The sequence below is a fragment of the Grammomys surdaster genome, unplaced genomic scaffold (genome assembly GCF_004785775.1).
Source record: "Grammomys surdaster isolate TR1022 unplaced genomic scaffold, NIH_TR_1.0 125672, whole genome shotgun sequence".
In the NCBI taxonomy this organism is placed as follows: Eukaryota; Metazoa; Chordata; class Mammalia; order Rodentia; family Muridae; genus Grammomys; species Grammomys surdaster.
In genome coordinates this window covers 440,359-462,831 of record NW_021620509.1, presented here as the reverse complement: position 1 = coordinate 462,831, position 22,473 = coordinate 440,359, and the positions used below count along the sequence as shown (strand labels likewise).

General features: G+C 45.8%; 1 protein-coding gene across 1 annotated transcript; it reads right to left on the bottom strand.

The window, feature by feature from the left end:
- Positions 1-1,855: 1,855 nt before the first annotated feature.
- Pcp4l1 (Purkinje cell protein 4 like 1) lies at positions 1,856-22,473 on the bottom strand. The gene is made up of 3 exons (XM_028787781.1): positions 22,215-22,473; positions 4,330-4,384; positions 1,856-3,111 (listed from the first exon to the last, which is right to left on the bottom strand). Exons 1-3 carry the CDS (start codon positions 22,221-22,223, stop codon positions 2,969-2,971), a joined length of 207 nt encoding a protein of 68 aa, XP_028643614.1. The 5' UTR covers positions 22,224-22,473; the 3' UTR covers positions 1,856-2,968.

Sequence of the window (22,473 nt, the reverse complement as noted above, 5' to 3'; positions counted from 1 at the left end):
TTGCACTCCTATCAGATTCCAAACATAACAATGAAACGTCCTCCTTTTCTCTTGCATCAGGAAGAAGCCCTTCCTTTAGCAGAGGGCCCTCCTGTGAATTGCTATTCAAGTCTATTAATATCCCATAGCCCCGGGCCTGCTAGGCATGAATACACTCTGGAGTACAGCCTGCCTTCAGAGTTAGTCGTTTGTGTCTTACTTGTGGCTGATGAATGGTTTTGACTTCTACAGTCTTAGACTGAAACAGGGAAGGGAGTTAGACGTGGTGGTAGACTCCTATAATCTCAGCCCTCAGAGGAGAATCTTGAGTTTCAGGATGCTGCATGGTAAGATCCTGTCTTTAAAAGAAAAATAAAAGAAAACCACAGAGACATCAGTAGAACAATAGTTTACAGAGGTTGGGAAAAGAGAGGAAGGGAGTTATTTAAAAGATAAATTTTGGGGGCTGGTGAGATAGTCCTCTTGCAGAGGACCTGAATTCAGTCCCCAGCACCCACATGGCAGCTTTTAATCACCTGTACCTCCAGTTCCAGGGATCCAGTGCCGTCTTCTTGCCTCTGCAGACACTAGGGACGCTCATGGTGCACATGCATACATGCAGGAAAATACTTTCATAATATTTCATAAAATAAAAATGATTTGGGGACTGGAGAGATGTTAGCCATTAAGAACACTGGCTGTTCTTTCAGAGAACCTGGATTTGTTTCTGAAAACCTACATGGTGAGACAACTGAACTATATGTCCAGTTCCAAGGGTACCAGGCATAAACATGGTATACAGACATATGCAAGCAAAACACTGATGCACAGAAAATAAGTATCGCAAAACCCCCAACTCATAGTATACACAAACTAAAAATAACTGATAAAAAGTGGCAAAAATGGTAAGCTTTATGCTTTACAAAGTTTTCCAAAATAAAAGTCATTAGTACTTGGGAGGCTAATGCAGTAGTAAGTTCGTGAGTTCAAAGACAGCCTGGGCTATATAGCAAGTCCTAGGTTAGCCTAGATTACATAGTAAAACCGTCTGTTTTGTTCTGATTTTTAATTGTTTTTCTCAAGACAGAGTTTCTCTGTGTAGGTTTGTCTGTCCTGGAACTTGCTCTGTAGACCAGACTATCTTCGAACTCAAGAGATCTACCTGTCTCTGCCTCCCGAGTGCTGGGATTAAAGATGTGGTGCACCATGCCTGGTTAGTGTAGACAACCACTCTCCCCCACAGAAAAATAAAAAGGAGCAAGGCAAGTATAAATGGGTTTTTTTTTTGCTCAATTTTCAGTCATTTGAATGTGCAGAAACCATTTCTCAGCAATGTTAGCTCACTTGAAAAGCATTATTTTTATTTGACTTCTCATTAGAACCTTCAGTGTGACAGTGGAACTCATCAGTGTCCAGAGTCACCGTCTCTGTCTCTTAAGTTTATAAATGATAGGAGGGGAGGGGAGAATCTGGGAGGAAGACCAAGTCGGAGGGAAATCTAGAATAGGTCATTTGGGGATAAGAAGCAAGAGAGAATAGGTTTGTTTTCAGAGATATGTACCAAGTGTGCTTGGAGCTGGCAGGAGAGCAGGAAGATGTCACCCTTGCAGGTGTACCCTGGGGGTGGTGACAGCAGCAGAGAGACACAGTGTGGGTGGTGCATCAAGGTGAGGGCAAGGGCAGGAGAAGGAGGGCAGGCTTAGCTTCAGCTGGAGTGTACTCAGGCTGTGTTAGTTTCCTGTGCCACCTCATGTGATCCATGTGGTTTCTCTGCCACCCTCCCTGGGCCAGCTTAGACTCACATTCATGCTCAGCTCAAGGGGAAAACATACACTTAACACACGCCACTAGTAGAGGTACCCACATAAACCACTAGTAGAACTTCAGTGCCTCATTTGAGGGCTTTTTTTATTGTCATAATTATTAAACATGCTAAAGTCACATACAGTAGCGATGTTTGCCCTGACTCCACAGCAAGGTGGTTGAGAACTATAGGGGTGTCACTTGGTTCACATGGCTCTGGGGATGACTAGAGACGGGGGCAGGTAAAGAGGTAGGCAGGTTAGCAAAGGCCAAAGAGCCCCTCATGGAGTATTTAGTTAACAATAACAGCGTGTAGCTTCAGACATCTTGACCATCTTTGCTTTGCTTTCCTTCCTAAACGTTTCTTAGTTTTCATTTCCCGGCCTGTAGTCCCTGAACCTTCTGCCATCTCTGGCTCTTCTGACCTCAGTCTGAACGATGAAGGAAGCTTCTCCTTGCCTCCACCAGCCCCAGCTTTCTTTCCCTGGGAGGAATCTACTCAGCATGCACTAATGTATTAAGCTGCCTCACTTATTTATATTTATTTTTGCACGGGCAGGTTTTTTGTTTTGTTTTTGTTTTTTTATTTTTTTTGCATTTTTGAGACAGGGTCTATGTAACCTTGACTAACCTGGAACTCACTATGTCAACCAGGCTGGCTTGAACATAAAGATCCACCTGCCTCTGCCTTGCAAGTTCTGGGACTAAAGACATGCACCCCCATATTCTGCAAGCTCCTTGATTTAGGTCTGCAGGGAAGAAAGGTCAGCTGCACTGTGGCTGAATCACGGGAGACAGGAGGGGTTGTGCAGAAGGAGCTGAAGTGTTAACTGAAGTGTTGCTAATGGTGCAACTGACAGAAGCCTACACATGCCCCACCTTGAGACTCTGCACTCTGAGGGCTTTCCCCTCCTGCCCTTAGCACTAGGCGAAGGGGAGAGTCAAACCTCAAAACCTTCAGTTCTCCTAAGTGGACTGATCCACCCTAGTGACTACCAACTAGAGACTTCGCTTTCTCGTGTCCTTGTGCCTCTACTACTGTGATGGCTTACGAGCCTGAGACAAGAGTATATGAAGGTTAAGCTTGCCTCAGGGAGAGGCTAGAGGGATGAAGGGACGAGACACGTGAGAGTCAGAGCTGTGGAGGGGGAGAGGAAGTAGAAGGGTGAAGGAGAGGCCTGGCCATTCAGGAGCTGGAATCCTTTTTCCTCTTCTGGAATCGCCGGAACTTGCCCTGGATTGCAAGGGCTGCCTTCTCTGTCTCAGGTGCTGTCAGGTCAATGTCGATTTCTTCTTCCTCCTCGGCCTTCTTGATGCTGCCAGGCTTCCCTGTAGACAGTTGGAGACACACTTGGATGAGTCAACTTGGATGGCCAAGTGATGCCAGCCCTTCCCTCCAAACCTCAAACACAGCACTTACAGTCCACTTTCAGGTAGACAACTTGAGGTCCCCTCACCCCACCCCCATCTTCTCAGGGACTACAGATAACTGGTGATCCTAAAAGTTAGGGTGCTAGGCTTGTAATCGGCATAGCAGCCTCAAGAAGTCTTGCTATTCTTGGATCAAATGACAAATGCCTTCTGTCAGCACTGACTCCAAAATCCTATACTTCAAATCCCAAAGCATGCTTCCGGCCTTCAATTTCTAATGGAAAACAGTGGTTGTGATTATCTGACGAGTTTCTTCTTAATCATTCACTGTTGTGTTAAGCTGGAGAAATGGCTCAGTGGTTAAGAGTACTTGGTGCTCTGGTAGAGGACCCAGGTTACACATTTGGTGGCTCACCACCACCTATAATTCCAGTTAAAGGGGCTCTGAAGCCTCATAGCCTCTGAGGGCACCTGCAGGCATGTGGTACACATACATTCACTCTATGGGTGCACACACATACATATACATTTTTTTAAGAGTATATCTTGGCCGGGTGGTGGTGGTGCACACCTTTAATCCCAGCACTTGGGAGGTAGAGGCAGGCAGATTTCTGAGTTCGAGGCCAGCCTGGTCTAAAGAGTGAGTTCCAGGACAGCCAGGGCTACACAGAGAAACCCTGTCTCGAAAAACCAAAATAAATAAATAAATAAATAAATAAATAAATAAATAGAGTAAATCTTTTTAAAAGATTCACTTTTAAAAATTATTATTATTTTAACATGTGTGCATGCCCCATGTGCGGAGGTCTGAAGACAGACAACTTGCGAATGTCACTTCTCGCCTCCCATCATATGGGGCCCCCTCATGACTGAGCTGAGGTCATCAGGCTTGGCAAATAAGCGTCTTTTCCCACTAAGCCATCTCACTGGCCCCTCCTTATCGTTTTACATGCATTTCCCAACCATTCCAGACTTTACTTGCTAAAACCAAGAGAAAAATGCTGATAGGATTGTTTCTTAGGAAAAAGTAGCCAGACCCAGTGCCATAGTAATCGCTTGTTTCACTTGCCCTCAAACCATGCTTTGACATCCATGTTAGCATCTTCTAGAGTTACAACTCTTGGATCAAGTTTTTACCTCCATCAGCTCTACTAACAGCTTGGTCCAGCCTCTCACCTTTTTCCTCAGGGTCAGACGCCTGGTTGGTTGCTGAAGGTGTTTTGGTGTTAAGCTAGGAGAAAAGAAAAACAATGTGAGAGGTGAGAGACACGTGGAAGCATGAAGGTGCCAGCCCCTCAGATCTTTTATGCATGTTCAAGCTTTCCCAAAACCAGGCGAATTTCCCAAGACTTTTGAAGAAGCAGGTCTTGAGAGGTCAATTGAAAACTCATCAAAGCTCATTCAATAAGCCCAGCATGATAGAGAACGCTTGTGAGCCTAACATTCAATAAGCCCAGCATGATAGAGAACGCTTGTGAGCCTAACATTCAATAAGCCCAGCATGATAGAGAACGCTTGTGAGCCTAACATTCGGGAGACTGAGGCAAGAGGAGTGTCGTGACTTCCAGACCAACTTGGGCCACATAGTGAGCTATTTAATGGAAACTTATTTCAAAAATAATTAACTCAATATTTAGTGATGGTCAAGAAACTGTGGGGACAAAACAGATAGAGGGAAGCTGCCTTCACAGAGCTCATTCCAGGGATACTCAGACAAACAAAGTGACTGTGATGTGAGATGGTTAAAAAAAAAAAAAAGTACCAGAGAAAAGGCAAGGTAGGGAGTGCTGAGAGCTCGGGACAGACAGAGGAGCAGGCCTTACATAGTTGTCAGGAAAAGGCTATCTGGTCAACCATGGAGGTGACTTTTTTTTTGCCCTGAGGCTAGAATCCATGACCTCATGTATGCTAGGCAAATGCTTTCCCTCCAAACTCTCTGAAAGATGGCACTGGAGCAAAAAGCTATAAGAAGTGATAAAGACTGGATCTGTGGCAAGACTCTAGGGTGGAAGTATGACCAGCCTCTTTGAAGAGTAGCAGGATCCAGGCAGAGCCTAACTGGAGAGAGAGAGAGAGAGAGAGAGAGAGAGAGAGAGAGAGAGAGAGAGAGAGAGAGGATGGAAAGGAGATCAGGCCTAGCTATGGGTGGGAGCATTATGTAGGGCCTGTTAGGGGGCTGCAGTCAGCCAAGCATGAGAAGATGGAAGCCTGAATCCAAACAGTGGCCATGAAGGGGATACAAGAGGTTATGAGTATTATTTTCAAACTGTGATCAAAGTGATTCTTATTAGATAAGAGGTATTGTGATAAAGGGGGGGGGGTCAAGGATGACTCCCAAGGAGGAGACACAACAAAAAAGAAGTTCCCACTTCCTGCTTGAGAACAGACAACCAAGGGAGGGGGTTTAAGGAGACGATCAGGAGGAGTTTTGTTTTGTTTTGTTTTGTTTTGTTTTGTTTTGGAAAAGTTTGGGATAGCTGTCAGTCAGCTGAGATGTTTCTTGCTCATCTGACAAGGTGTTACAATGCAGACAGGGCAGCCTTTGAACTAATCCTCCTGCCTCCAGTCCTTCACCTCCCAAGTGCTGGGATGGCCATGATGCCCCTCTCTCTAGCGTGGTTGTTGTTGCTTTTGATAAGGAAGGTTCTACTTCGGCTTACAGTTTCAGAAGAGACACACCCCATCATGGCTGAGGAGGCACGGCAGCAGAGTGTGAGAAGGCTGGTCATATTGCATCCTCTCTATCCTGGTTTTGAGGGGGTTGTTTTGTTTTTCAAGACAGGGTTTCTCTGCATAGCCCTGGCTATCTGGGAACTCGCTCTACACATAGACCAGGCTGGCCTCAAACTCAGAGATCCACCTGCCTCTGCCTCCAGAGTGCTTGGAGGTGTGCACCACCACCTGGCTTCTAAGGGATTGTTCTAGCTGACAGAGATTAAACTATAGCAGAGAAAGAGAAAACCCACGGGGAAATAGGAGGCTCTTACATCAGTCTAAACAAGAGAGAGGGCTTTAGACTAGAATCACAGTGACGAAACAATAGAGCATGCAGACTTCAAGGAGCTTCATAGTAATGTAAGCTAGATTTGTAAATGCAGTTTTGAGTACAGAGAACGCTATGAAAGAGGTTTCACTTCAAAGACAGCAGAACTGGACAATGTTTTGGGATGGGTTGTAGAAAGAAGTTTGTTAGGGTAGGAGATGTGAATGGTGGTGGGAATGATTTAGTAAAGAAGGAAGAATTGATGATGGAAGAGAGAAAGGATACTTAGCAGAGCGATGACTTGAATAATCAAGAAAAACCATATACAGTATATGAGTGGAAGGGATGGCCTTAGACTCGGCTATTGGCACAGCATTTACAGATAGGATTGCAAGCATGGGACAAGGTGGTAGGGTAGCGGGTGTGCTGGGAGTGTACAGACGCCTTCTATAAAGGGTTTCTATTTCTCAGTGAAACAAGAAGGGCAGTTGTCATCTGAGAGGTAAGCAGTAAGAAGTGTTAACACTTGGAAGGAAGATGGGGACGAGTGAAATGATAACCTAAGACAGTGAGCGACAGGTATGGTATAGCAGGATCAGCAGAGACTGCAAGAGCCCTCTGGAGGTTAACAGCAAGAACTTAAAATGAAATCAAGCAAGATACCGTCCTATCTTCCAGGGGAAGTGTCGTGGTGTCTGTATTGTGATAAATACCACAAGCAAAAGCAACCTGGGCAGGGAAGGGTTAATATCAGTTAGCAGTCCACATCACAGTCCATCACTGATATCAGTCAGGGCAGGACTCAAGGCAGAATCCTGAAAACAAGTGCTGAGGCAGAGACCATGGAGGAGTGCTGCTTAGTGGCTTGCCTTGTCTGTCTTCTTAGCATTCCCTGGGCCACCAGCCCAGAGGTGGCACCACCAACAGTGAGCCAGTCCTTCCAGCATCAATCAAGAATATATGATATAGGTTTACCCACAGGACAATCTGACCAATGTTTTTTCTCAACTGAGTCTCTCTCTCTTTCAAAATGGCTGTAGCTTGAATCAAGCTGACATAGTAGCACAGTGAGCCAGCACAGTGAGGAGATGAAACAGGTAACTGAAGAATAATTACTGGGCATTCATTATTGTGTGCCAAACCTAGCCTATTAATTAATTCCGTGAGATATCATCCTAATTCATAGCTGAAGAAACAAGCTTAGAACAGTGCTCTGAGTCTCACCCAAGGCCAAGTCATACAAAGAGAAAATGGTAGACCTAGTTTTGGGGGACACAAGAAGACCGTGTCCTCACTCCACGGTATTTTCATATGCTGGTATGTTAATAATGACCACACTATTCAGACCATGTGGGTGCACACTGGACTAGTCTTTCAACCCTGGTAAACTAGTCTAGTAAAAAGTTATGAAGATCTAAGTGTAGAAACACAGGCTCTTTAATCCCAGTGCTTGGGAGATAAGGCAGAAGGACCAGGAGTTCAAGATAGCCTTCAAAATATAGAAAGTTGTAGAAAAAAAAAGAGTTCTTTGACAAGCCCATGACCTTGGGTGGGTCTTACTTTCTTCCTGAATGTTTTAAAAATTAACCCTAGAACTTAAAATCTATGTCATCATCATCATCATCATTTTCGAGATAGGGTTTCTCTGTGTAGCCCTGGCTGGCTTGGAACTCACTTTGTAGACCAGGCTGGCCTCGAACTCACAGAAATCCTTTTGCCCCTGCCTCTCAGGTGCTGGGATTAAAGACCTTTACTACCACATCTGGTCCAAATTTTCTTTTGTTTTTTTAAATTTAATTTTATTGATGTGTGTGTGTGTGATAACACATGTGTCTTGGTATGGATTTGTGTGCCATGGTGCACTGTGGAGGTCAGAGGACTACTTTGAGTCTGTTCACACTGCCAATGTGAGTTCTGAGGATGGAACTCAGGCCAGCACGTCAAGTGCTTTTACCTCTTGAGCTGTGTCATCAGCTCTTACAAATTGTCAGTTAAATTCAATTCTAAACAAACACAAAAAATGAGAAAGCAATTTAAGGTTAAAAATATTGACATAATTAATAGTGAGGTGTAGATTGAGGAGAGAGCACAGCTAGTGATGGGGGAGTGGGCATGCGCGAAGACCTGAGCTCACTCCTCTCAGATCAGCATTTAGCACTCAGCTATTCCTCCAGCACCTGCCTGCATGCTGCCGTACTCCCTGCCATGATGACAATGGACTAAGCCTCTGAAACTGTACGTGAGCCCCTGTCTTAGGGTTTTATTGCTGTAAAGAGACACCATGACCAAGGCAACTCTTATAGAGGACAACATTTAATTGGGGCTGGCTTACAGTTCAGAGGTTCAGTCCATTATCATGGTGGGAAGCATGGCAGCATGCAGGCAGACATGGTGCTAGAAGAGCCAAGAGTTCTACATCTTGATCCAAAGGCAGCCAGAAGGAGACTGGGCTTTACAGGCAGCCAAGAGGAGGCTCTCTTCCACACTGAGCGGAACTTGAGAACCAGAGTCGTCAAAGCCACCTACACAGTGACACACTTTCTCCAACAAAGCCACATCTCCTAATAGGGCCACTTCCCATGGACCAAACATAGTCAAACCTGCAGCCCCCAATTAAATACTTTCTCTTATAAGAGTCGTCATGGTCCTGGTGTCTCTTCCTGGCAATAGATATCCTAAGTCACTTGATAGAGTCCAATAACTTTTAAAGATAGCATGTGTTTAACTATTGTACATATTTTTTTTTAAATCTGAGGCTAGGGCTAGAGAGATAATTTAGCTTAAAAAGTGCTTGGTGTATAAGCTTGAGAAGTTGAGTCCAATCCTCAAAAACCAATAAAGAAACAAGGTAATTGTAACACAGCGAGAGACAGGAATAGGTGGCTCACTGGGTCTCTTCCATCAGCTAGCCTAGCCTATTGGTATGCTTGAGGCAAGTGAGAGACCCTGTCAGCACCCATGAAAGAACACTCAAGGTTAGCCTGCAGCCTCCACACAAAGGCACACCCACACACATGGGTATACCTATGCCCATTAGAACACGTATACATACACATAGCAAGTAAAAAATTAATAAAAACTTGGGGCTGGTGAGATGGCTCAGTGGTTAAGAGCACTGACTGTTCTTCCAGAGGTCATGAGTTCAATTCCCAGCACCCACGTGGTGGCTCATAATCATCCACAATGAGATCTGATGCCCTCTTACAGGGTGTTTGAAGACAGCTACAGTGTATGTTCATGTAATAAATAAATAAATAACCTAAAAAATTAATAAAAATTTAACATCTGAGACCAGATTTGGGGACATGAATGTATAATCCCAGCACCTGGGAGGCTAAGGCAGGAGGATTACAAATCCTAAAACAGCCTGAGCTATAGAGATGGGGAGCTGGGGGGAGATTTGAAAACACACCAAACAGCATTCTGAAACCCCAGGAAAGCCCTGCTAGTCTCCTGAAGACCAGAAGAGCTTCTGTGGGAAGAGGGATTATTTTTGAAACTCTAGGATGACTGGTCCACAGCCATTATTCTTTTTCTCGTTGATCTTTTCTGAGTTAATTAATTTTTACCTTACTTTTTGCCCATGGTCAGTATAATGATCCAGTAAGTAACACCTTTCACTGTGCCATATTGTCATCAGGAAAAGTTTGTTCACACTGCAAAAGCACAGCATGGAGCATGTTCAATGAGAGAGGGCAGCCAAGAGTCCAGATATAAGAGTCATAGATTGGGAGGCGAGTTCAACAGCCCCATGGTCTTGAACCAAGCTGAGCGAGCCATAGGGAGCAAGTCAGTAAGTAGCATTCTGTGCCCGTCCCCCAGCCATGGCAGCAGGAACAGCTGAGGGCTCACATCTCAAACCAGTCACAAGCAGGAGGCAGAGACATTAGGAATGGCTAAGTCTTTTGAAACCTCAAAACTGTACCCAGTCACAAACCTCTTCCAAGCCACACCTCCTAGTCCTTTCCAAACAGTTCCACCAGCTCAGAACCAAGTGTTCAAACACAAGAGCCTCTGAGGGATATTCTCATTCAACAGTCCCCTGTTGGTGGCACTGTCTGGGGAGGCTCAAGAAGTGTGACCTTGTTGCGGGAAGCAGGCTGATTTTGAGAATTTAAAGACTTACACCATTTTCTAGTTTGTTCCCTCTATTTTGTGCTCCTGGTTCAGAGTGTGAGCCCTCAGCCAATGCTCTCAGTATCCAGTTCCTAACAACTGCTGCCTCTTTACCCCACCCCCTACCCCCTACCTGATATCAAAGACTCTAACCCCCTGGAACCATAAGCTCGAGTAAACTCTTTCTTCTGTAAGTTACCTTGACCACGGTGTTTTATCACTGCAATAGAAAAATAACTAATAGGTCGTTCCTTAACTCTCCTTCTCACATCAGTTCAACTGGAGCCAAATCCTTTAAGCAGGAATATGTGCCAGAGCTGAAACACACAGACTGTCATGTTTCTTCTGCTCTGCCAGCTTCCCTCTGTCTGAGCCTGGCCTGGCCCTGGGATAGAGCAGTACCTGTGATCTGGCTCCCCAGGGGTTCCTAGCTCCATTTGGGTTATATTTATGAAGGATCATAACCCAAGATCAAGAGTTTCCATTAGTGAGGCCAGAAAGGAGTGCCGTAAGGTCCCTACTGCTCACAACACCCCTCGAAATCTCCCTCACGCCATCCACGGAAAAGTGCTAGGGGTCCTTCTTCCTGCCCCTCCTCCTCCATTCTTTCTAGCCTGCTCTCAAAATAGCTACTTGTGGGCACTGCATGTCTAGATTTAGCTGTTTGTGACTTGTTGGGGGTAGGGACAGTCGGACTAGCCTCTGTATGGTACTCAGTTGCTCACTGGCCCCTGTCCTCTGCCTCAATGTTCTAGGTTGTTTTCTAGAAAATCAATTTTAGATGAATCAGGCTGGTCTGATACATGTATTCGCAGGCTATCAGACTATCCGAACTTCATGTTCACCCAGTACTCTATAGAAAACAAAACCAAAACAAATAAAAGCAAAAAAAAAAAACCCACTCTTACAAACACTCATATCTCCAAAGGAGCAACATCAACCCGAGAGCTCCAACAGGTCTGTGTTTCTCAGCCTCACCTTAGCCCACATTCTAGGCAGGTGTGGCTCACAAAGCTCTTGGGTGTTCTGCTACATTCAGATCAGAACTAACAGTGATAAAATGGTTCAGCAACATCTGCCTTCTCCTTACAACAGTGGTCCTTGCCCTTCCTGACACTGCACCTTTAATACAGTCCCTCATGTTGTGGTGACCCAACCATCAAGTTATTTCCGTGGCTACTGCAAAACTATAACTTTGCTACTGTTATGAATCATAATGTAAATATCTGTGTCATTCAACTGCCTGTCTCAAGGGGTCACAGGTCACAGGTTGAGAACCTCTTCCTCACAGGCTCCAACTAGGAAAACTGATAGAAATCAAGGACTTGGTGATGTTATCTTGCCTTGTTATTTAGGTCTGTTACTTCTGCATGCACTGTTGAAATCACTAACACACTGACTCCTTCTATCAGCCCATAAAACAGATTTAACTATTCTCATTTCCCAAACCAGGAGCTGAGGTCAGGAGTGGTTAATTTGTTGGCCTAAGTTCATATAGTTAAGTCACAAGGACAGGACTTGAAGGCAGAAAGGCAGTCTAGCTTGAGAGTCTGGTTTCTTGAACGTTATGCTATGTGATATCTAGATCTCCAACTAAAGTGTTTGTGTACACCCGAATTCACTCACATACACTTGAGGGGAGGGGTCTACTGTGAATGACCTGACTATAGAAGTTATCCCATACAGCAGAGCAGTCCTAGGGAGGAAGGAAGAGCTTTGGAATGATGATTGAATTCCATACCAACAGTCAAGCAGCTGAGTTCAAATTCTTCTCTGTTTGGATCTCAAGCAGCTTCTCAATTCACAATCCCAGTGCCTTCTTCGTGTGTCCACAGGAGACCATGGGGAGCTAGGCCCCACCCTCTCATCATGGAGCAATGTTACATGCTATGTGAGGACTTTATCCCAGACCCCACGTCCCCACTCAGATTCTCGCTCAACTTGTTGACTGGACCACCTTGATTTGGGGTTTGCTTCCTGGTGCTTGCTTTGTGAGGCTCCTGACACACTGAGCTGAACCCCAGGGACTACTCTGATTCTTCTCTCACAGGCCCAGACACTAGCCCTTCAGAGTCTGAGAATTCTGTGTGCAAGACCTTCACACTCTTTTCCGGAGCAAACAACTCCCTTGCTTATATCCAGAACTATTACTCCTGTTCTAGCGAGCTTGGAGCTGGGTTCAGCGCAGTGCCATTGCCCACACAGGACTAATTGTTTCCACTTCTCTGTACCAAACACTAATTAGCAACTGTGAAACATCGCATCTCACTTTCCCTAGAGAGCCCCAACCTCTTCCCTTGCCTACCTTCTTGTATTCCTTTTCTCCCACTCCCTTCTCTGGGTCTGATGTATTCCAATGTTCTGTTCCATCACTTGGCAATAGGTGCCAGTTCCTATGAGTATGCTCTTGTTGTCTCTGCAGCTCAACGGTGTGGACTCTCCGCTCCGTGGGGAAAGTAGATCACAAAGGCCTGCTGGGTTAGGGGATTTTATTTCTTTTTCCTATTAGGCTTTAAGATGCAGATAGGGGCCATGTTCTCTTTCCCTAGTATTTCCCTCCAAAAAGTTATCTGCCCTTTTTAGTTCCTCCAAATCCAAGCACAGAAAAGCATTGTCCACCTGCCCCAAACTCACCTAGCTTCACCTTCCCAGACCTTTTATCAACAGTCAGACAAGGTCGTAGATCACCTGAGCTCCTAAGCTCAGGAAGCACAGGATCAGCCCTTTACTCTCTATATAACTCCCCTCTCCCATTTCTCTCTCTACCTGCCCTCCTTCCTCCCCTTCTGATGTGAATGCCTTTTCCAAGTACCATTAGAATGAAAAGAAGCAGACCTGGGGCCAAGGTCTGAGGAACGGGAATATTAAAAGGATAAGGAAGGTCATTATGGTAAGAGAAATAAACCAGACTTAGAAAGACAAATAGTAGGTTGTCTCTCTTATGCAGACTCATAAGAGGTGGGGGTGCGGGCTCAGGAGAGATGAAAATAGACGGGGGCCATGATGGGGGAGGAAGAGATGTTAAGGAAGAGGAGAAAAGGCTGGAATGCATGTGACTTGAAAGCAGAAGGAGAAACTCGGGCAGGAAGGGGGGAGGGGGAATCTTCTTTCCAACAAGCAGTACGGGAACAACTGGACAGTCTTTTGCGAAAGCAGACAAAAGAAGATCACTTGAAACTACACCTTGAGCCTTACAGAAACCAACTGCAAACAGATTCAAAACCTAAACTTTAAAGAAGCAGAGGCAGGAAGACTGAGGTAAGCTTGAGGTCAATTTAGCCTGTACACGATTGCAAGCCTACCACATGGCATAGAAATCTGGTCTTAGGACAGTGGGGTGGCGGCTACAATTAAGTGTAAGATTTTAGAATAAAGCATAGGGGGAGAGTTTTTGCAACCTTAGGATAGAAAAAAAAAGTCCTTAGATGTAGCAAAAGCAAAACTCATAGAAAAGCATTATAAACTGAAGTTTCTCCTAAAAGAAGCAAGGTACAAGCTACAGGCAGAAAGAACTTGTATTCCAGAGTTTTGGGGTATTTGTTTGTTTCCGAGTGTGTGGCTTTCTTTTTCTTTTTCTTTCTTTTTTTTTTTTTTTTGGCATGGCCTTACACTGTAACTCATCCTGACCTGCAAGTCACTATATGGCCCTCATTTATACCAAACTCATGCAATCCTCCTTAACCTTCTGAGGGCTGAGATTGCAGGCCTGAGTCACCGTAGAACATGTTTTAAAATAAAATTTAAAAAATGTACTGAAGCTAGAGAGATGAGCCAGTGTTAGGAGTCTTGCTGCTCTACCAGAGGACCAAGGTTCTGTTCCCAGAGTTCACATGTAGGCTCACAAGCCCCTGTAACCCTGGTTTCAGATGATCTAGCGCCTTCTTCCAGCCTTCTCAGTCACCAGGCAAGCTCATGGTTCACTTACACATACATGCAAGCAAAACACTCATAGACACATGAAAATAAGTCTTAAACATCAGGGAAAGTCAGGGGAGACTGGAGAGATTGCTCAGTGGTTAAGAGTACTGGCTGCAGCCAGGTTTGGTTTTAACCCCAGCATTCGGGAGGCAGAAGCAGGCAGAAGCAGGCATATCTCTATGAATTAGAGGCCACCCTGGTCTATAGCCAGAGCTACATAATAGAGAGACCCTCTCTTTAAAAAAGAAAAACAAGACCTGGGTAGTGGTGGCCCATGCCTTTAATCTCAGCACTCGGGAGGCAGAAGGCAGATCTTTGTGAGTTCAAGGTTAGCCTGGTCTACAGATCGAGTTTCAGCCAGCAAAGACTACAGAGAGACCCCATCTAGAAAACAGCAGCACAAAAAGCACTAGCTGCCAATTCTCAGGATCCACCACCCTGCCCCCAAAAATCCAGGAACAAAAGCAAACAAAAAATAACTGTGTCCAATTGTACAGCATGCCTAAAATCTCAGCACAGGGAGGCTAAGTCAAGATCATGAGTTCAAAGCCAACATGGGCTATATAATGAAACCCTGTCTTTAAAAAAGAAATAAAACACAAAAAGATAAAAAAAAAACCCAAATCCAAAAATAATTTTATGAGTCAGCATTGTGTTGGCAAAGCACCTAAAGACAGTCCACATAACAGCAGCTTAGCCGATCCTTCCCCTTGGCCACAACTGGGGAGTAGGTACCCCATAACTCAACTATTGTACAGGACCCATTCACCCTGCCCCCTTCAGCTCCCTTTCTTTGTCACTTTCCCCTGTAGTGGTGTTTCCACAGCAACCATCCTCACCAGAAGAGGAAGACAGTGTTTCCCCCTCCTCTTTTCCAAGCAGCAAGTTAAAACCAGTTTTGGGAAGGGTAAACTACTCAGCTCTCCACACTCCCCTGTTTAAAGCGGGATCACAGACGGCAGTGATAACCAGGATCAGGTGCATGGGTATGACATGACTTGGGTGCTGGGCAGATAAAAGCACACAGATTCCAGTGCTGCTACAATCACTTAGCTTTGATGGACAGCCACAGATGCCCAGGACACAGAAAACTACATGAGCTTGACCCCTAAACAATCTAAATATAAAAGAGCCCACCTCCCACCCCCACGCCTGGCAGTGGTGGTGCACACCTTTAATCCCAGCACTCAGGAGGCAGAGGCAGGTGGATTTTTTTGTGAGTTCTAGGCCAGCCTGGTCTACAGAGTGAGTTCCAGGACACCCATGGCTTCACAGAGAAACCCTGTCTCGAAAAACCAAAACCAACTCCCCCAACCTCCCCCCCCCTTTTGTCTTTATATTGACACGAATTCAAGATTTCACAAACTCTATTTTCAGGAAGGAAAGGAAGCACAAGTTAGTGGATGTTTTTCCAGGTGGTGGGTGGTAAGAGGCTTTGTTTCTTAATCCCCCATGAGAGTGTTCTCCCCCAGTGTTCAGCGGCAACCACTGCTAAGGGACTTACAGAAGCCTCTGGGATCCCATGACCCTGCCCTGGACTGCTGTTTTTGGAGATCTGTTGGAACTGTTTCAACTCTTTCTGCAGTAACCAGCTGCAGTCCTCAAACAGCTTCAGAAAGCCTTGCTCAAGGTCACCCTCAAGATACTAACAGAAAAAGAACTAAGAACCCTTACTTTAGTTTCTCGGTATGCACATTCCTCTCCTAAAGACCGCCTGACATCTCAGATGCCTCTTAGCACTAGACCTTAAACGGCACCAGCCCCCTGGTTTGCCCCTCTCCCTTTGGCCACTCACTCTGTTTCCTGGAATAGCAGTACCCCCCACTAGAGTCAGGGGCAGAGCTCTTTGCCCCTGCCAACTCATAGTATGCAATGAGTCAACATCCCCTGCCCATTCCCCCCAGCACGGGCTGACACAGTTTAATGAGTGGTTATTTGTAGCACTCTGCACACAGCTTGGAGATGAGCCTTTACCCCATACTGAGGAGTAGGGGATGGGAAGAGAGTAAAGCCAAAGCCTCATTTATTACTATAATCTTCAATGTGCATCCCACCAGCGGTGTTAACTTTCTAAAATAAACGTATTAATCCCCCTACAGCCTACAAAGCAAACACTCAGCTGGAGGCCTTTGTGTGGGAGGGAGGCAGCACCAAAGACAACAGAATGGTAAATGACACCTCTTTTCCCTGGGTAGGGGTTGGGAACCAGGTGATGCCTTCTGCAGTCCCGCAGTGGGAAGCAGGAATCAAGCTGCAGGGTTGATGGAGAGAGCTCACCCCTGTGGTATACGGTAACCACTCAGCCCCATAACAGCAGTCAGGAGGCTGAGCCACGAGCATCTCAGAGGCTAGTCTGAGCCAATTAGTTCTAAGTCAGACTAAGCTATAGATGCAGGAAGGAAGAAGGGAGGAAGGAAGGGACAGAAAGAAACAAACCAGGCTTTAGTGAGTCTGAATGATGAGAAGAATGTCACGAAGTCTTAATTCATTGTTTGGCTTTGTTGTTGTAGGGTTTTGTTTATTTGTTTTTAAAGATTTATTTATTTAATGTATTTAAGTACACTGTAGCTGTCTTCAGACACACCAGAAGAGGACATCAGATCCCATTACAGATGGTTGTGAGCCACCTCAACCACTGTGGTTGTGGTTGCTGGGAATTGAACTCAGGACCTCTGGAAGCAATCAGTGAGTGCCCTTAACCACTGGGCCATCTCTCTCCAGCCCCCTATTTGTTTTGACACAGGATCTCGAGTAGCTCAGGCTGAACTCCTGGTCTTCTTGCTATCATCTCCTAAGTACTAGGAGTACAGGCACACACGACTACACCAAGTCTAGGCCTCTGGGCCTTTTTAAAGGACACTTTGAAAGAATGCAGATTTCATTTTTTTTTAAAAGAGGGCATTCACTGTACTGTTCACTGATTCTCATTCTTTCTGATTCTCATATTCTCTCGCTCCCCCTCTCCCAAGCTTTCATGTAGCCCAGCCAGGCTTCAAACTCACTATCATGGCAGGGAGGGGGAGGTAACTTTTCCAATTTCTGAAACTCCTGCCTCCAATTCTTGAGTGCTAGGATCCTAGGATCCTGTTCTATGTGGTACTGGGGATCAAACTAAGAGTTTTGTCCACCCTCGGCAAGCAGTCTACCACCTGAGCTACAGCCTTAGCCTTTGCTTGTTTTTCCTTATTCATTTGTTTTTTGATGCAGGGTCTCCCTTCATACCTGAGACTGGCCTTGAACTGGCTACATAGCCAAGGGGGCCTCCAACTCATCCCCCAGATTCTACCTCCTAGATTACAGATGTGCACCATCACAAAGGAGTTATGAATCTATTTCTCATTGAGCTTACTGCATGTGTGTGAGAGGACATGTACTGTACTAGGAGTTGAACCCAAAGGCTTTACAATGCTAGAAAACAGTTCTGCTTCTGAGCAGCCCCTTATCTTATTGTGTGTGTGTGTGTGTGTGTGTGCGTGTGTGTATGTGTGTGATGCATGTGGCAGACGTGTACACACATGTGAATACATGCAGGTGGTGGTGAAAGTACAACCTCAGGCAACATTCTTCAGGAGTCAGAGAAAGTATAGAAACTTCCAGAGCACCTTGAGCTACATAATGGGATCCTAGGTCAAACACCAAGGTATGTGTTTTGGGGGTGAGGGCTGAAGGTAGTTAGACATGGCGACACACAACTCTATTTCCATTACTTGGGAGGCAGAAGTTGGAGAGTTGCAAGTTTAAGGCCAGTATGGGCAACTTAATATAAACTTATCTCAACATAACATAAAAAGAGGCTGGGGATGGTGGTAAATCCCTGTAATTTTCTCATTTGCGAGGTAAAGGTAGTAAGAGGAGGTGGCCAAGGCACAAGTCTTTCTCTCAAGAAGTTAATTAATTAATTAAAATTTAAAGGGAAGAGATAGCTTAGTGATAAAGTATTTGTTCTGGGTTTGATCTTTGGGGCTATTTTTTAAAAGCTGCATGTAAATGAAATTATTCTATATTCAATGGAGCAACAAGTTAAAAGAGTCCTGAAGAAAATGCATTTGGAAAGAGACGTCAGCAGCACTGTGCTTTTAGTCCTATACAAACTCAGGCAAGACTTGGGCTCAGGTTCCTCACCTGTAAAATCAGAAAATGGGATCAGATGATCATTAGAGCCCTTCAGCAAATCTAAAATTCTATCACTAAAATCTCTTGATATTTCATTTTGAGGTTACCCAGTAAAAGATATACCTGACTTTCAACCTCGAAGAAATTTTGCAAAACAAAGTCTAGTTTTTCTATGATAAACCAGACTTACAAAAAAAAAAAAAAAGACTTGAAAAGTGGAACGTAAAACTCGGTAAGCATCCACAGAACCAACACTTTGAAAAGATAGCGGTTGATTTCTTCCCCTCAACCGAGATCACAGCCTCCATCGTGTCTGCTAGGTCCTCCACAGACAGGCAGGAAAGATGCAGCAGACTCACCACACTCCCTGTGACCACCTGCCCCACAGAAACTTGACATTCCCTGAGATACCTGATCATGGCTGCTGTTTGGGAGATGAGCCATCTCTATACTCAGAACTCCAGATGACAAAACCATCAGCCTCATCAACGAGAAAAGTCTTAGTCAAGCAGCTAAAGCCAAATGGATGAGCAAGAAGGTTCCCTATTTTAGAAAACAGATTTCCAGAGATAGACGACATTCTAATAACAAGTTTTAAGTCCTATGTTTTATATAATAATAAAATAATAATAAAGCAAAATATAATAATAAAGCATCAATAAGGGAGAGAAACTTGGATTGCAAGTTCCCCTAACAACCGGCTCACAGAAAGCTCACCAGAACTACCTCACTCTGGATGTCCTTTGTGCAAGTTCCCCTAACAACCGGCTCACAGAAAGCTCACCAGAACTACCTCACTCTGGATGTCCTTTGTGGGGAAAGATTGCAGATGAAGGCAGATGTGCACAGGGAGAGAAAGTGATCCCTAAAGAGCAATCTCTTGTTTCCGTTAGGTAAGAGCACCTCAGAAGAATAACAGGAGAGAACCGCAGCTTTGCTTTCTCTCCCAATGATCCAGATCATCTGCCCCTTGCTCTAGCCCCTCTGCCAGCTAAGGCTCAGGGGACAAACTGTGGGAATTGTTGCCAGTAATCCGTGACTCCCATTTCAGCAGAGTGACTGCTGGACCAAAGGATTCACCCAGCTAAGTGCCTCACAGATGAGAAATGCCACAGCTTCATACAAAGCCCTGCAGTTCTGTTTTCTGCAGCCAGTTACACTGCATAAAAATGGATTATAGGACAGAGCCCTCTGGGACTGAACACATTTCCTACACCCAAGCTTCACTGGAACCAGAGGGAAAGTTCTTAAAGGACAGGAGACAGACTGTGCTTCACAGCAATCAAGTCCTGCCTCCAGCAGTGAACACAGACAAGCTGGGATGAGTCCCTCCCTGCAGCTCCTGTGCACAAGAGCATGCAGACACGGAGAAATGCTCCGCTCCAGTGCTGAGTGACAGCAGACAGACACCCAGGGAAAGCAGAGCTAGCCATCCTGCTCTACAGCCCTACCCGGTCCTTCCTCGGGCATTCGGTTTCCCTGCTCCACAGCCCCCTCCCCAGTTGTTCCTCAGTGGAAATGTGACTCTCGTAAAGACATCTCACTTCTTCTCATTTCAAGCAGTGTCTCTGGAGCAGGAAAATAAGCAGGCAGGGGAGGTGAAGCCTACATGAGATTTGGGGGCATGGCTTTCCCAGCCTGGGCACATCGACTGGACAGAGGGGTCCATGGGGCAGGGCTGAAGGAAATGAGATCCTAGAGTTCTAGCGCTCCAGGCAACACTTCCGATTTTATCAGTTTCTTACAAGAAGAAAACAGACTGATTCCTACCCTGTAGGGAAAAAGAGATCTCCCCCTTGGGGCTCTGGTTTAGAAACAGCTGGTCTCTGTGTACACCCAGGTGGCTGTCTCTGGGTAGTATAAATATTCATCCCTGAAGCAAGGCTCCACTCTGCATTAGGAGGCAGCCTGGATGGTTAAACTGCTAGCTAGCCCCAGTTTGCTTTGACAGCTTAAGAGGTTAAGTAGTCTTGTACACAGAGTCCCCACTGACGGATCCTACTCTTACCATTCTGCAGAGCCCCTAATTAAGACGAGTCAAGTTCAGCTGCTGTCTAGAGTAGCCCCAGATTTGACTTCCCCAAGTGCACTCCAAACTGTTCTTACCATTCAACAGCAGTGTACTTCACTAAATGTCACTTTAAAGTCCTCTGCGTACCATGTGTCCAACCCAGGAGCCATGCGTGTCTCCTCATGTTAGTTAGCACACACTAATCACACGTCATGTCAGCATAATCTTCAGATAAACTCCCGGGAGAGGGATGGCTTGGATTAAAATTGTCAGATTTAGAAGCATGATGCTGGGGATGACTGGTTGGGACCCCAGACCTTGGCAGGGTAAAAGAGCAAAGGAAGCCTCCCTTCTCCTGTTAGAGCTGGAAAAAGCCAGAGAAGGTCACTCCTTTTAATTTTATTATTATTTTCTTTCTGCAAGATTGCCATGGTCACTGTGACAGTGAGCTGAGGTACTGGAAACTTTCTTTCCTCTGCAGCCCACCAAGCGAGCTGGATTTTCCAGGATAAACTCAGTGGACATAGCAACCAAGACAACACAGCAGTTGGCACTAATTGACTCCCTAGGTGATAACTTTTGGTAGGAGTCAGCAGAACTACTGGAAATATTCATCTTTCCTATCTAAACAGACCAGGGCTCCAGAGAATTCTCTGTCTCTGTCTCCCTCTCTCTCTCTCTCTCTCTCTCTCTCTCTCTCTCTCTCTCTCTCTCTCTCTATCTCTCTCTCTCTGTTTTCTGTCTCTGTCTCCGTCTCCCTCCCTCCCCCGCCTCTCTGCTTTCAGTATTGGAGATTGAGCCCAGAACTTCACTCATGCTAGGCAAGTGCTCTATCATTAAGGAGGCTTGGCAATTCTTAAACTGGTTCTCTGTAACCAACTAACTTGAAACACACACACACACAACTAGCTAACTCGGATTCCAGATTGAGTGCCTGTTAGATGCCAGATAGTGTTTAAAGTACTTGGCATATATAACTTAATCTTTTAGAACAACCAGTATTACCTTCATTTTACAGATAAAAAGCTGAAGCACAGACAAATTAAGTGATGCTCCCAGAGCTGAATAGCTACTAAGTAGCACAACCAGGCGCTGGCATACTGCTGAGAAACCTAATGAACACTTGAACACAAGGACACGCTTACTAGAAAAGGGGCTGCAGAAGGAAGGCATGAGATGCCACTGTTCAGACCAACATCATCTGGGAGCGACAATCTTGTCTCCTGATAAGAAGATCAGCCCGGGATGCTACAAATTAAGTCAGGGACAGGTCTTTTTAAAGTCTTACCATGGACAGTGTTCTTTGAACTGAGTCAACCAGTTAAAGGACCAGGTTGGCTCCTGTGACCATCGCCACAGAACCTGTTGGAAGATTTGGATGTAACAGGCACTGCAGAGGGAGGTCCACTCTGGAAGAGAACATCTCCCCAGGTGCTAGATGTGCTTTCCTCCTCTACAGTACTCATGGACGGCAGGTACCCCTATGTTCCTCACTGAAAAGCGCCACCTGAAGGGAGGGAGTTAGGTGGCCAGGGACGGAGTTCTTGTTGGCTGCTGCTTATGGAGTGCAAGGACCACACAATCCTAGAACTGAAGAGAGGACATAAAAGAAAGCCATGTAACCTAAGCGATAAGCTAAATGCGGAGGATAAGCACCCCGCTCAGTTCCTGCTTACAGCTGACTCTAGTTACCCCCTCCCCAAAGAACTATCGGCAATTGTTAGGCTTAGAGCACCCCCTTTCCAGTAGCTTCAGAGGACCGGTAGGTGGGGGTTTTCCTAGAGGGACAGTGACGTCCACCCAGAGCGAGTACCTCTCGCTTCCCAGAGAACCTGGAGTCTTCAGCTTTCTCTCTGCCGCAGCCTTGGACCGGAGCGCGAGCGCGGGAGGTAGCGGGGTATGCCGAGTGGCACCACTCACCTCGCTCATCCCGGCGGCCGGACGGGGCGTGGCAGGCGCAGGTGAGGCAAGTGGTCCTCAGAGATGCGTGCGTGGACCAAGACCGAGAGTTGCTGGGCTCCAGGGCAGGGGCCCTGATGTGCTCGGAGGGAAGAGTGCACGCTGCGAGCTGCTGCTTCGTGCTGCTCCAGGCGCTCTGGCTGCAGCGCTGTTCAGGGAGCCCCTTCTGACCTGGTCCTGTCAGCAGCTCCCGGCGCCTTGACCAGCTCCACCTTTTATA